We start from the raw sequence: 15,285 nt of genomic DNA, 5'->3' as shown, positions 1-15,285 counted from the left end.
GGCGAGTCCTTCCTCATTGTTTCTCTCGCTCGCCCTTTTTTTCGCTCGTCCCCAACTACCGAGAGCCTGGAACAGGCTACGAATCTCCACCATGTCTAGTCTAAATAAAATAATAGAAGATAACTGTCTTCATTTGTGCAAAGTCCACTCTTTCGAAAAAATGGAGTTCTTCTTAATGAAAGCGCAAAATAGGGGTTGGTCAACCAACCATCTAAACAAAGAGCGAAGCGAAAAATACATTTATAAAGTGACATACTTAGATAACCATTTTCGCCTTTAGCTAGTCTAACTGAAAATCAAGAGTTAATTAAAGTTTCCTGAATGATATACAGCAGCATTATATCAGGCAGTCTAGCTTATTTTCAGCATGTTAACGTACATTTATGCACATATTTAAATAATTATTTCACTGACCTATAATGAGTTTAAAACTTGACAGTGAAAGCTTGAAGATGTCGAAACGTTCTTTCTCTGGCCTAAAGGCTTGGAAAAGTATTAGAAATTTGACAAAACGCGCGTTTATTTTCTTACTGTACTCGTCGCTATTTGATTACCCATACTTATAATATATCTTTGACCAATGCAGTTGCAAAAGCCTAAGACATTTAACTTCACGGACACTCTGAGTAATAGTTCCGTATCTTCACTTGCCTTCTGGATAATTCTCTTTCAAAGCTGCTAAATGCTGACATTCTTTCAAGATTGTTCAATTTTGTCCAGTCTGGTCTGTTCTGGTAACTGTTCAGAAGTATCTTCATCCCTCTCTTCGTTTGTTAAATATGACCAGCCTTGCTAGAGTTGCTTGGGCTAAATCACTTCACGCTTGTAGCTCAGGCTGTTCTTCCAGAAGTTTTACACTAGAGGACACCTTGACGAGGACAAACTTCCGTAGTTTATCAAGCTCATCTGCGAGAGGCAACAGCTTCACTTTGTTGAATTTGCTTGCACTGAGAGAGTTAAGAGAACGGTGAGATACACAATGACTCCACTCAGATTCCAAAAGTTTTTCAAAATTGTCTGCATCCTCTTGCAAGTCCTTATCTTTCCTGCACAACGCTTGACCCCGAAGAATGTGAACACACTTTTTAAGGGAATGACTCAGCTTTAAAGACAGAGAGGGAGTAGCCACAATCTGGACGCCTCCTTGAAAATGAAACTTTAAAACCTTTTTTACAGCACTAACGACATCAAACTTGTCAGGTTTCATGAAATCAGAGGGCTGAGCATCAGGTCGGAAATCGGTTTTACGAAGCTATATACAGCGCGAGCAGAGCGAGCTCCCTCATTTTTTGAGAAACCAGGTTGTTTTGCTTTTCTCTTCTCGAGAAGCATCACTCCAACATCTCTGATGAGCTCGTCATTTCTGGCGATTACTGAAATTTCATCAGTTTTCATAGTTGCGAGGGGGCAATGGCAACTTCTCTTCCAGACTTGGTGCTTTAGCTTATAATGCCTTGCAATTTTAGAAAACAAAGTGCCACAATAGTAACAAGCTTGTCTCTTGTCATAAAACCTTATTCTTTTCTTGTCTACTTGTCTGTGCACCTCGTAAAGACACTGAAATGATAATGATATGAGTTATATAAGTACGTACGGTGACGTCATAGGCAAAGCTTTTGCCATCCATAGGTTACCACTTCCATATGACAACAACAACAACCATTTATTTGTACTCACAATTTATAAAATAATTACAATAAACATTAAATTAGTATAGAGTACTGCCTGCCCAAAATAACCATAAGGGCTAAAAAGAATGGGCAGACATTAAGTTACATAGATTATTGCAAACACGTACGGATTTTCATCTGCGATGCCCACTGCTTTTCTCGTCTTGATAAGAATATGCATGATGCCCCGCTAAAATGATATATAGATTTAGCCAAGCCTAAAAGCGGAGCTCCTAGGTCGGGTTGTTCAAAGCCCAATAAAGCTAACCCAGGGTAAGGGATAATTTTGATTGGAGTTTTGTAACTTTGCGGTGAGGTTTTCTTTATCTTGTTTGGCTTTCTGTTTTGAGTTTGAATAATCTCAGACTAAACCGTGAAAGCAGTGAAAAACACTGTTATATAAGAAAAATTTATTTCTTCGGTTAACTTTTAATCTTGGGTTAGTGTTAACCGCCTTCCGAGCAACCCGGCCCTGATTACAACAAGACACATATCTGCGTAAACTTGGGCGTCTTTCCTGGCATATCGAGCTGTAAACGCCAGGAAATCGACATGGTGAAGTCTTAGTTGTCTTTTGTCGATAGATTTACTTCAGATCTAAAAATTTCAACAGTCTTTGGCAAATGAGCTGGTGAAAAATTCCCATTTAAACTTAGATTGTCACATAATCTTTTTCCATTGTCCACAATTTCTGCTAAAGTGTTTGAATTCCAATAACTACATGATTTTATTAAAGAGTAGTAGAGAGAGTAGATAGCTACTGCACAACTAAGATTGAAGTTTTGCATTCCAAAAGAATTGTTTGAGAAAGTGTGCTATTTTGAGCTTGATTAATGTGTACCCCTTTTATTTCAAGTATTTCATTTTCATGTATACTCTGAAAATAATGTACCAAGCTAATCAGTGATGGTATTTCAAGCAGTACACATGTACCTTGAGGATGCCCTCTGCCATACAAATCCCTTGCATGAGAATCAAATATTTTAAACCCCATATTACCATTACAGTAGATAGCAACACTAATAACCCCTACTGTTAATATAAAATTAGTGTGACCATCAGATATGAGTGATTCAAAGGCTCTTTGTAAAGAGGTACAGTACTGATATCCTTCTATTATTGTCTCTCGATGCACAGTGCCAGAATAGCTTTCACTGTATTCTAATTGATAGTCATCCTGAAACACATTTAACATAGTTGGCAATTCTGTCTGCATTAAACAGGACTGTCTTGCTAATTGAGACAAACTTGAAACAATTGACTTCCAAAATTCATTATGTTGATGAGATCTTGAGCAGAACTAATGCTTTGTCTGGTATTGTAAATCAAAGAACATAAACTCATTGCTACACATTGTTGCCCGGCATTTGCCCAAATACTAAACCATTACCTTGGCTATATGGTGCTGCAATTGTTTTGCTGGAGTCGACAAGCATTGGGGTAGGACCAGGGTTCTTTTCTATGTCTGAAATCAATTTAAATTTACAATAATTCGCTGCATGGGCCTGACTCTTGTAAAGACACAGTCTATTTGGAGAAAACAATGACAAATACCGACTAGCTCTCTTTCTCAACTCTAATAGACTTTCATGGATTGTCCCAGATCCTTTGAACAAAAACTTCGTTTTATTTCGTTGTTTTATAACTGTTACATAACAATGCACTTTGGAGGACTTCGGTGTGCATGAACGAATACCTTTATAAAGAAATTCTCTAACCTTTCTGTTCTTGTTCCTCAATCGTTCCAGAGTTCGTATTGGTATTCTGCTGGGTTCACGATCACGTCTAAATACACGATAATGCTTGTGAAGCTTGTTCTTTGCATGATTAACATTGGATAGCTCATTTGATATACATCTAGCATGGTTCTCGATAGGTTCACTCAGAAATCTTCGCTCGTAAATTGATCTCTCGTAAAGTCCGCGGAGCGACCCTTTCAAAAAACGCTCAAAAACGTTTAGTATGGGTCTACCGCAAACGGTGTGTGCATTTGTATGTGGTTTGAGCGTAGAAGAAATCATAGTGTTCGTGCTTCCTTCTAAGGACGACGCTTGAGATAAATCCACCATTTTTTACCATGTGCTGATGTGCATACGTGCGCATGCGCAGAGATAACAAGCAGGGACGCAAAGGGACGCATGCGTTGTAAGGCCCAGACGGCGATTTGTGACTGAACGCAAACAAAAATGAAGGGCAATTTTAAACTTGGGCTCCCTTTGGGATACGCCCAAGTAACAAGTTAAGTCGACATGAGCCCGCGATCCAATCGAAAACGAGCAATTGGTCAGCGGTAGCTCGTCGCTGTAATGGGGCCTACAACTCTCTGTTTCTCTCGCCGTACAATTTTAAGTAAAAAATAAGTCAATGTCAGTCGAGTGTCTGGTCGTTGCTATATTTGAGAGAATAAACTTCACGGATTTCCTCGCCTTCTGCTATTGAATTTGCTGTAGAAAAGTCCGATTTTAAGTGGGGTTTATTGAGGTATATACAGTTTAAACAGGATGAGCTACATCGACACCCCTGAAGGTATACGGTAACCTTAATGAATTTTAACAGGCTTATTTAATTAGGAAGCAAAGTGTTGCCCCTGATACGTTCTCGGCTTGATTTTTCAATATATTTATATGAACAAAACTTGTAAATAAAATGGAAGAAGCGTGGAAATAACAGTAGTTATTACAATATGAAATCGAGACAGTTCATTAAAAGCTGGACAACATTGCTATATATAACCTTTATTTACCCTCGGCAGTGTTATAGCACAAGTGCTAGTGGGGCCGAGCAAACAACTGAAGCAAATAATTCAAATTGAACATAACATTGTTAAGAATCCCAACTGGCCGGAGGCAAACCGGTTGGCTATTTACAAACATGGCAGAGGATTTGAACTTGGGGCTACCGAAAAACAAATCCCGGTAGTGGTCAGAGCGGGACTCGAACCCGGGACCGCTGGATTGCGAGTCCGACACGCTGACCACTCGGCCACGCTGCCTCCTCTATCCATGTACATTTTCATTATTATCGAGTAGCCTAAATATTTTTGGGATAATGAAGAACCTTTTTTAAGTCTTAAAATGGTACAGCGCACGGGTTACTGGAGTAAAAACACATGTACCACAACTGTCAATGAGAGACATATTCGATAACAACCTGTTGAGGTAACTTTATTCTGCAAGAACAGTGTCACAAGCTCTTATGAGCACATACATCAGTGTACATTAAAATTTAAAACGACAGTCTCTTAAATCTGGCTGCATGTTTTTGCTTCCCGGGCGTCTATCAAGGGAATTCCGGCGGGTTTAAGCGAAGCTGCCCGTGCAGTGTTATAAGGACTAACCAATGGACTGTGTGAAGGGACGCGAGTCATTGACGTGCTACTGTCGTAGGTAATATCTTGCAGCAGCACATCTCGACCCTCACTGCGGGGTTTTGGACGACGAATTGACACCAATATTGCTTCCTTAAACTCTGGAATCCTAAACGTGTACACCGCGGCGTTCATGAAAGAGTTACTGTAGTGTAACAGCTTTATAAAGAAAACAGTGTTCATAGAAAAGACGCATGTCTTACAAAAGTGGACTAAAATGAAGATGAGTTGAAACGGAAGCCATGAAAGGACAAAAATAGCCGTGACACACAGCAAGGTTATGCTCAACCGACGTTCAACCGTTAAATCTTTCTGATCTTTTGCACTGTTATTTTTCTGGTTGATTTTAAAAATGATGGCTATGTAAGCAAAACAGGCAACAGTCAACGGCAAGGACAGAGAGAAAATCACGGCTGTGTAGAAGGCTTCTCTCACAATCCGCAAATAAAAAGCAATGCTAATGGCTGCAACGCATCCAGCGAGACACCACGTCGCCGCAACACAACAGAAGTAAACCTTTCTGGGTATCATCCTGTATTTGAATGGAATCGAGACAGCCAGGAGCCTCTCTAGGGACACAATCGCCAGCGTGAACACGGACGCAAGTCCAGACAGGATATCCACTGTTGAATGAATCATCGGCAACACAAGACTCTGGCTCCACATCTGTGGATGCACCAGGTAGGAGATAAACAGAGGCACGGACACGGCTCCGACCATGAAGTCAGCAATGGACAGGTTGATCAGGAAGTAGTGGGTATGTTTTCGACGTGGTTTTGTCTTCATAAACGCAGCAATGGACACCGTGTTGGCGAAAATTATCAAGATGGCCACAATACCGTAAGACGTACCCCAGAACGCAGCTTGGACGCTGGAGAGGGTAGTCGGTAGTCGTCTTTGGGGAAGTGAGGAATTGTTCATACTTATTCTGCGATACAACAAGAAAACGAAAAAAATCATCAATGAGATGCAAACACAGTCATTTCACGGTTTAGTGCTAACGAAGCCAGTTGTAGCATTAAAGAGGCGACGTGTGTCAAATGTAAATTAGTGTTCTCGCGTTGTTTTGAATTTATAATTGTGTAATATTGGAAAGCTTAATCCTTTTTATCTCCGGCACATCACGATCATGGTTGACAAAGTTATAAACGTGACCTGACGGATCTATTTAGTTGAATATAAAGCTGATGTTGACATTTTACTTTAATTGCATCTTAAGTCAGAGAGATATAAAATCGGGAGCTAAGACTTTTCAGCTTTTATTTCCTTTCAGAGTGTAAACACAATAGCAAAACTCTTGACAAGCAGTCTTGAATTACATCGTATTTGCTCGAATTAATTACTCCTTTACCATACGAAACAATAAATCCCTTTCAACCAAAGCGGGCCGTAAAATAACATTATGAGTTAAAAGTTGCCAAGAACTAATATCATGTTGTAAGTGTCATATCTTTAAAAATCTCTTCACTTATATTTGCTATTATTTTTTAATATGATTGTAGTCCTTAATTACTTCCTACAAGATGTAAGGAAGAACGTGATTGCTCTTGTCACATTTTTCCTTGAGGCTGGTCTAACATAATTTGCAGCCGTTTAAATCACAATAAAAAGTACACCTGTGCTGAATTTTAATTTAGTAAAGTTACTGAGAAGGTTTTAAAAACATTCTCAGTTGAAAACGAGTCCAAAAGTGTGCAATTTTGTTACATTACTGTAGTGCCTCTTTGTAAAGAACAAATTGAACATCAACGGATGATCGATCTACATGATTTAGCCGATTTTTTTAAGCTTGTTGTTTGTTTGTTCTTCTAAATCTCGTCTAATCCTTCTTTTATGTACATTTGAGAGGCAGCGCAGCAAAAGTGATTTTTCACGCCGGCAAAGTCACCGCGCCGACCTCAAACCCTACGGCCTGCCAAAACAGCATGCATCTTAGGTAGATAGGCGCGAGATTTTCTTCAGGCCAAAATTTATGTTTCTAGCCAACTAATCAGCCTCCAAAAGCTGGAGTCTACCTTTTTTTATTCTAGGGTCGAGAGCAGCGGTAGAAGTCAAGTCCAAATGTTGAGGGAACAATATGGCATAACCGTTGAGGAGCTTTTAATTCCAAAGTAGCCTTTGTCGGGGGATTTATATGCTTTGTCTTGAACAAAAATGACATTGTTAATCGCTGTAAAAAACACACAGAGAGCGGGAGTCAAACTCAAATTTAAACAGTTCACTTTGACATGTTAAAAGCTTTCATTGTCTTAAGGGTTGCCAAAGTAATTAATGCATCCCTGGTCTTTCAAGTCCGCTTTGCTCACTTGGTAAATTTTTGACTTTTTTCGTCACACACAAAATGAAGATTTTGTTTTGATTAACAGAAGGATAAATAAAAATGCAGGTGAATCATTTTCAAAATACTTCATTTAATTATCCGTTATCTTTTACCTTTCACAGGAAAGACTTATCTGAACGACGTGATCACAGTAAGGTTATAGTAAAACTAGTCGTAGTCACATTCAGAGTTTTAAACGTTACGCAATCCCGGGCATCTGTTCATTTCGAGAGACAAAAAGAGAAGAAAGAGAATATTTCCAGAACACTGCACTACTCCCAAAAAAAGGATAAAATAAAATATATAAATAAATAATAAAAAAATATATATCACAGGCTGCCAAAAACTGCACCTCTCAAAAAAGCCTTAAGTCCTGGCCAAACGGGCTCTCATGTAGTCGCAAGTAGACGCAAGTTGAACTTGCGTAGAGACTTGCGTTGGGTGGTCAAACGGACTCGCAAGGTTTCCTCGCAAGCACACACTAGTCGCAGAAAAAACCATTCTCAATTCTCAAAGCAACGGGCTATATACATGTCCTGTATTTTATTGGACGTTAACAACGAATGGACGTCACTCAACCTGCGTTGACTTGGGTTGGGTGGCCGAACGGTGAAAAACTTGCGTCGACTTGCGAGCAAATTTCAGCTGGAATTTGATCTTCACCAAAGTCAGCGCAATTCATCGTTCAAAGTTAACGCAAGTGCACGCAAGGCCTGGCCAAACGGAGTCGCAAGTAGACCCAAGTTTTCCACTCCCGTCTACTTGCAAGTCCGTTTGGCCAGGGTTTTATGCACAGTTTTGATCGGTGTGTTGCTGTCGTCATTTTCTACTAAAGGAACGAGCGAATAGCGGGTTCCGCTAAACTTGGTTTCGATTCTTTTGTTTGTTTGCTTTTTGTAAGTTGTTGTTTTGTTATTGTTTTTGCTTGTTTGCTTGTTTATTTGTTTATATTTTGATTCGTATATTTTAATTGTAGCTGTTCAAAACTACTTGGCTGTAAAGCCTGCTTTTCATTTGGACATAAGCACAAGCATAAGCATAATGGGAACTATAGCTTCATCTTAACAAGCTATTCGCTATCAAAGGAGCATGATGTGAAGGTTAATGGGCTGGTTATGAAACTTAGGGTTTTTTTTAGCTTGCAGCTTTCGAAGCACGCGCTGGGCTGCAGCCTGGTTGAATGAAACCAATTTTGGTTTAACTCGGCGCCTTCTTTCGTTTTCGCCGATGCTTCGTAGACCTTAACGAAATTTCTGTAGTTTCTCTAATAAATAAACGGTGAAAAAAATCGGAATTCAAGTAACTCGCCACAATTGAATCCAAAATAACTAAAAAATTAATTGCGTGTAAACGGTACTCATGACAAAGCACGACACAAGCGACATGCTGACGTGGTTCGCGCATGCACGGTAGGAAATCGAGCGGTTGCGAGCAGAAGTTCTGATGATCTCGTTTCCCACCGAGCAGAAACAGAAGGAAATCCCTCTCAGGGATATATTCTGATATATTGGGTAGTCTGAGTCCCGTAGTCGACTTAACAGAGCTTCAGTGGAAAGACAAGATTTCGCAATTAGCCTGCAATTAGGTAGACATTTTGGAGGGATTACAGCAAAGACTTGCGTCACATGTTTGCTCCATAAAAAGATTTGATCTATATTTCACTTCACTGGACATCTGCAATAATAGCTTTACGTTATTAAAAACCGCATATGGTCGAAGTTTTCACTAAATGTTGTACCACAAAAGAAATGTGCGTTAATGAAATTATAAAGGTCCCCCCACACTTTATTATCGAGTGCTTCAACAGTCCTCCATTGGGCAAAATTGAAATACATTTGACAAGTGAACCGTATTTATGTGTATCTGCTTATGTACAGGTAAATAAAGATCTCGACTAAATGATTTATTCTTTTCCATCAACGCCGCAAATTTTGCTTTTATCTTAGATGTGATCAAAAAGATCAACTAAGATTTTACGTGAAAATCTGCTCCGAGCTTGTGGTCCGGCTGCCAGACCTTTTTCCGATAATTTCTCAACAAGAAAGATGCGCGGAATAACAATCTTGATGATTTTCTCAACATTTATATATGTTTCGACATCCGACAACGCCAAGAAAAACAATACATTTAAAAACAATTTGATTGCAGTGCACAAGAAGCCCACAAGTCTTATTTACAGGCGAGCAAATATTGCTAGCCGTAAAATCAAGTAACATGACTCCCAAAAGCGAAAGAGTAATTTTAAATTTGTTTTGTAGCAGTAAGTATCGCCAGGATATTAAGGGAGTGTTACAATTTATGTACATATTCTAATAGAGCACAAAAAAAATGTTTCTATCTATATTTGGGTAAACTATTTTCGGTTACTGTAGTATAGCGGATGAAAGTAAAACAGTTTACGCAAATCTTTTCGAAAAACAGGACTTAAATGTATATTCAACAAAATTGAATGACCAATTCCCTGTAATTACCGCGTTAACGGATTCGGCAGACACTTGTCTTTGAAAACTCTGCTGGAATATAGCGGAAGAAAGCACAGCAGTTTGCCTGTTTTTTTTTTATTTTTTTTTAATTTCATTTTTTAATAACTAATTAAATGCAATGAGAATAAACGACGAATCCATACAAAAACCGCGTCAAATGGAATATTCGGCAGACACTAGCCTTCGGAAAACACTAGATAATTTATCTTCGAATAAGTCTGGAATGGATCGGCGGGGAACCGATAATATTTGGTTTTGAAAACCTCCCGCAAAGTTCATTTAAACCGATAATAGCGGAAACATTGAGGGTTTTCATGCTAGCAGTTTTCACGATTTTCTTTCAGACATATCGTGTTGTTTTGTATCTTTCTATCTTTGAAGGAAGACACCGTTGTAGTTTTACTGTCAATGTAATTGAACAAAAGATGAAAAAAAACAGGTTGCTAAATTACCGTGTGCACCGTTTTGGAAGGACTTTAGTATGGATATATTTTACTTCAAATCAAACATTTCATGGACACTTTGGACTAGCTGTATTTTAGAAGAACTCGTGGCTAAAAAGCTCATCAAATTTTGAAGTTGCCGATGGTATAATAACGTGACTGTACGGCAACTAGGAATGAAAATGAAGGAATATTTGAGGTTAACTATCGTGCAAGAGCGACTTCCAGATAACCGCGTTCCATTGAAAATGAAAATGAAAGTAAATATTGAGCAAGTACGTACATATGTTTATTCTGGTTTTCAATTTTAAGCTATGTCGCTTTTGGTTGTCAATGGAATCGCTGAATATTAAGGAATAATGTAAATTGAGCACCTTTGTAAGTTATCTTTATGAATTCATTGGTCGGCAGTGCGTATCTCTTGTGTCTGTCTGTCATCATTTTGGAGAGCCCCGCAATACTATGGCCTCCAAAAAAAGATATTTTCTTTTCTTTTCCTCTAATTTAGTGAAAAGTAAATTATTAAACACTTTACTCACTGCGGTGTCCGGTCGAATTTAGGCTTTCACCAGTTGCAAAATTCTTTCAAATTTTTAAAGTCTTCATGTTTAGCTTCCTGGTTTGTTTTGCTTGACAAGTAAAAGCAAGCCGTTTTTCGCGACAAACACACATATTTATTAAGCGTCTAAAATCGACGTTTATCTTGTGCTTAGACTAAAAAATGAAAGCAAACAAAAAAACAAAAAAAAAAACACACACGTTTCTTCAAGAAGACCTCTTCCGCCACGAAGCCAATCAATAAAGCGACGCACAAAAAGTTTAACTTACCTTCCTGAAATGTTTTGCGTACGTTTCCGTGTGACAAAATTAAATATTCTCCCTTGGCTCTTGATCTTAATTGTAACTCTAGCTAGCTCACCCTGGCGATGGAAGCAACTTCTCCGACAGCTTTGTTGAAAACTGATATCAGAAAGCAATTCGCTGAACATTTTAACTGATCTTAAGATAAATTATCAAAATTTAATGACGTCTTCGTAAAATTAGGATCCGATCCAACTGGACTGGACCAGATGGTAGATGGTGGACTTCTGTCGGTTTTGTCTGGTGTTGTGTTGAATTATCTTGGACACCGACTGAATTTTCCATGACCAGAAAAGCAAAACCTCGTGGATTATATTATCAAACAATGTAAATTGCTTCCATTTGTAATTGACTATAGATAGAAACATATTACTTTGATTTCATGAAATTTAACAAGACGTTCTTAAAAAATCCTACTTGAGCAACTCAAAACCTCTCTTGGCGATCCAAACGGATGTCACTTACATTGAACAAGAAGAACTGTAAAATAAGTTTTGACGACACAAAAAGAGGCACTATAAGTCTAACAATTCTGCAATGTGTGTGTTTTGAGAAGGGAAAAAAGATGGAGAACGGGATGTTTTCTCGAGTGCAGTCTGAGCCTTTCCGGTCCTTTCCGATCCTAAATTTACAAAACATAAAATATTCATGCAAGAAAGATATCTCATACTTTTGTTGTGAAATCCACGTCTGTGATGATAAATGATCGCTCATGCTATGGGAAAGGACTTCAAATTGTTATTTTCACTCAAGAGCTGCGTATATATAATAAAATTCAGACTTTTCTGCTAGAACAAGAATACAGCGTTATTCAGAAGTATTTCCTCAAATAAAGTTCATTCACGATGTCTTCCTTGCTTGTCGAAATATATAAATCACGCGCGTAAAAAAAGAAGCCGTGACTTTAACCGCTAAAATAGCACTACTTGGTAAATAAAAGCTCTCTTAGAATTTCCTCTTTCACGAAAAGTTTAAAAAGAAAGTAATTAGGCCTGTTCTTTCTTGGATTAGGCAATAAAATGACGGCACTTCTCCAGGACTTAAATAAATCTTGAAAATGACCCCTCCAGATACGTTTTCTAATGTAAAGAAATGGCGCAAGACATTCATGAGTAGACAAGTCAATGAACACTAAAAGAAATTTCTTTAATCCCGCTCATCTTCTCTTTAACAATTAACACCTACAAGAACCATGGAGTTTCACCTGCATGTAATTACTCGCACGAAAATGTAAAAAAAAATTCGTATTCTTCAGTATCGTGAGAAACATGATCACATGGAGCAGATGCATGTTGTAAGAATTGACAAAACATAATGGAACATTTTGACTAAAGCGTTCAATTTTATATTTGACCCAGAAGAAGCTTAAAAAATGAACTTGTCAAATTCAGACTAAACTTATCCCCACAGTACCAGTGCGAAAAAAACGTGTGAAATGTTTCGTCTGATGCGTTACGTTACGTTGCGTTAATGTTGTCTTTGTACGTTAGCTCATGAATTTAAATGAAACAATTCTTTGTACTAATTTTTATACGCGAAATTTTTTTTCTCATGAGAATTTTCTACCTCAATGAACTAATCTTTTGACATCCCCAATAATTTATGACATCAATAACTTTTTATTCTGGTGCCATTTAGCGCTGTGCATTCTCACGAGAGAAAAGTGGCTACCCTTCTTTAAATGGAACATCGATATTCGTCTCATAAAGTTAATTTATATATAAAGAAATTGTTTAGTCAGGGCCGAACATTTTGGTCTTTTAAATTGAATTAATAAGTTTAGTTAAGGAGTTTCGTTTTAGGAGAGATTTACACTTTTAGAAGCAAGGACCAAATCAGCAAGGTTTGTTCAGTTCATTGTTCGTTCAGACGTTATTGAAAGCAAACGAACTGGAAATAGCTATTCAGTAATACACATTAAACAACCCGGATGCTCAATTCTTCGGAGCCTCCGGTTAATTCCCTTTTTCATGGCATGAATTGATTAGCTTCTCACTCGTAAAACGGAGGCCAATTCATTGCTGAACACTTTGCAGTATTTCTTGAGCTTGCTTCTGTAATTCCGCAAAACCGCGCTCCAAGGCCCTTCTGGTTACGGAGAGACTTTATTTGGGATGATGGCTTTGCCAAAGATTGTAATGAAGCATATATTACCCTAGCTTCACTTTTAATCTGAGTTCTATGCGACTTTTTGTTGGATCGAACCAGCGAGTTGCAATTTTTCGCCTTTCTTAAAAATATGTAATTACTCTAACACATCTTGTGAGAAACGACGCATTATTCCTTTAAAAAAATGGCATTGATTTTTGAAATATAAACACCACAAACATATTAGCTCATAAAAGCTGCTGTGGCTGATACTAGGGTTTATGGTATTAGCGCAATATCTAGAGGTGAATATTTGAATTGAACATTCTGATTGGTAGAAAAGTTCGGCTTATGACATTATATTCACGTTGAAAATAATATTTCTAACCTTGGTTACTAAGCTTGCCACCTTTGCAGTTTTGGCAAATAAACATGGTAGACAGTTGATAAATGAAATTTTCATTTATTCGAAAGACATCGCTTCAAGTCCAGGATATTTGAAAGTATGGGGAATTTTTAAAGTGACTACTGTCGTCCTTGGGTCACTTGATGATTTCAAGAACTCGTATTCCAGGCATTTTAGAATCGTAAACACAGTAGTTTCATTGATCGCAGATTGATCGCCAGCAGGTCGGAACGAGTTCCCGAAATTTATTTTTCTTCAAATTGAGGCTCTCACCACACTACAGCGGAGAAATTTGAAAACGAGGCTTTTGCTTTGAAAACGCATCAAATGTTTTCCGTCCACACTACGCCGGAGAATTTTGAAAACGTAACAATCACCGGTCATTTTGGATTTGTGTTTTGGGGAAACACGGGCAGTTAAATCACATCATTATCGTGACTTCATTGTTTTCGAAAAGTTCCGTATTCAAGGTGATTTCCACCCACACGCCATTAGTGTGGGTGGAAAACGCGTCCGTTTACACGGACGCGTTTTCAGTTGTAACCGCATATTTTTCGATGCGGTTACGCCTTCCGTTTACATGGCGACGATGGAAGAAATAATAAAACCGCGTCTTTTTGAAAACGCTGTCAAAAGTGGAGCGTTTTCAAAACGATACGGTTTCATGTGCCATGTAAACGGGAGTAATTTAAACATGTCTTTTTAAAAACGCCTTTGATGTACGGACTCCCAGTCAAACTTTTCTGCACTTTTAGCGACTTTCAATGTTCACTTCGCTTTCGGCGACTAATGCTTAAATGAGACCCCTGAATATTCGTTCGACTTAGTAAAACGCCAAAACTTAATATGTTACCAACACCGTAATCGGCGTTAGAAGATCGTTTTGGCTTGGTAAGCTTGAACAGCACCCTGGCTAGCCTACATGAATGTAAATAGCATTTGGACGAACCTACATTGTGAGCGCAATTGAAAGGGCTACTTACACTTCACAATTATCGAGAGCTATCCGTTTACGACACTGTGCCATTTAAGCTAACCGGAATGCCTTAACTTTTAGCGCCAACCTTCCGAAAGAAGATTAATTGCACGCTATTTTTAAAAACATTCCCCTCGTTAAACGTATTTTCAATATTTGCCTCATTAGCATAAGCGATACAGTTTCTGATAGAGCTACAGAAACATTAGTTCTGAATATTGACAGAGCACAGCTTGATTCATTGTCCCAATTAAGGATTTTCAGGCCGATGTATTGAACACGTCTTGTGCGATGCAGGTCTAAAAACTCAATTTTTACAAAGAATATGTGAGGTCATTGGCGATTTTGCCACCCAGAAATTTTGCAAAGCCAATTTCTCCTCGAATATTACACCCAAAGAGCCAAAAATTTCGCCAGTTACTAAGTTTTACAAGCTCTTTAAATGTCGCCGGAGAAATTTGAAAGCGGAGGTTTCAATCTGAAAACGAATCAAATGTTTTCTGTTCACACTACGCCGGAGGAATTTTGAAACGCGACGATCACCGGGTCATTTTGGATCTGTGTTTGAGGAAAACTCGGGCAGAGAAATCACGTGATTATCGTGATGTCATCTTTTTCCAAAACGGCTCTGTTAAGTTTTCTAAAATGTTCTACGTCCAGGGCTAAAACGC

The 15,285-nt window shown here is 38.4% G+C and overlaps 1 protein-coding gene across 1 annotated transcript; it reads right to left on the bottom strand.

Moving 5' to 3' along the window:
- Positions 1-4,808: 4,808 nt before the first annotated feature.
- LOC149116097 (adenosine receptor A1-like) lies at positions 4,809-11,270 on the bottom strand. Its single transcript, XM_089282008.1, has 2 exons — positions 11,112-11,270; positions 4,809-5,965 (listed from the first exon to the last, which is right to left on the bottom strand). The coding sequence occupies exon 2, from the start codon at positions 5,956-5,958 to the stop codon at positions 4,912-4,914; it is 1,047 nt and encodes a 348-aa protein (XP_089138134.1). The 5' UTR covers positions 5,959-5,965; positions 11,112-11,270; the 3' UTR covers positions 4,809-4,911.
- Between the last annotated feature and the right edge of the window lie 4,015 nt (positions 11,271-15,285).

The sequence above is a fragment of the Orbicella faveolata genome, unplaced genomic scaffold (genome assembly GCF_042242905.1).
Source record: "Orbicella faveolata isolate gen_17 unplaced genomic scaffold, um_ofav_v1 contig_12, whole genome shotgun sequence".
NCBI lineage: Eukaryota > Metazoa > Cnidaria > Anthozoa > Scleractinia > Merulinidae > Orbicella > Orbicella faveolata.
This window is presented reverse-complemented; position numbering and strand designations above follow the sequence as displayed.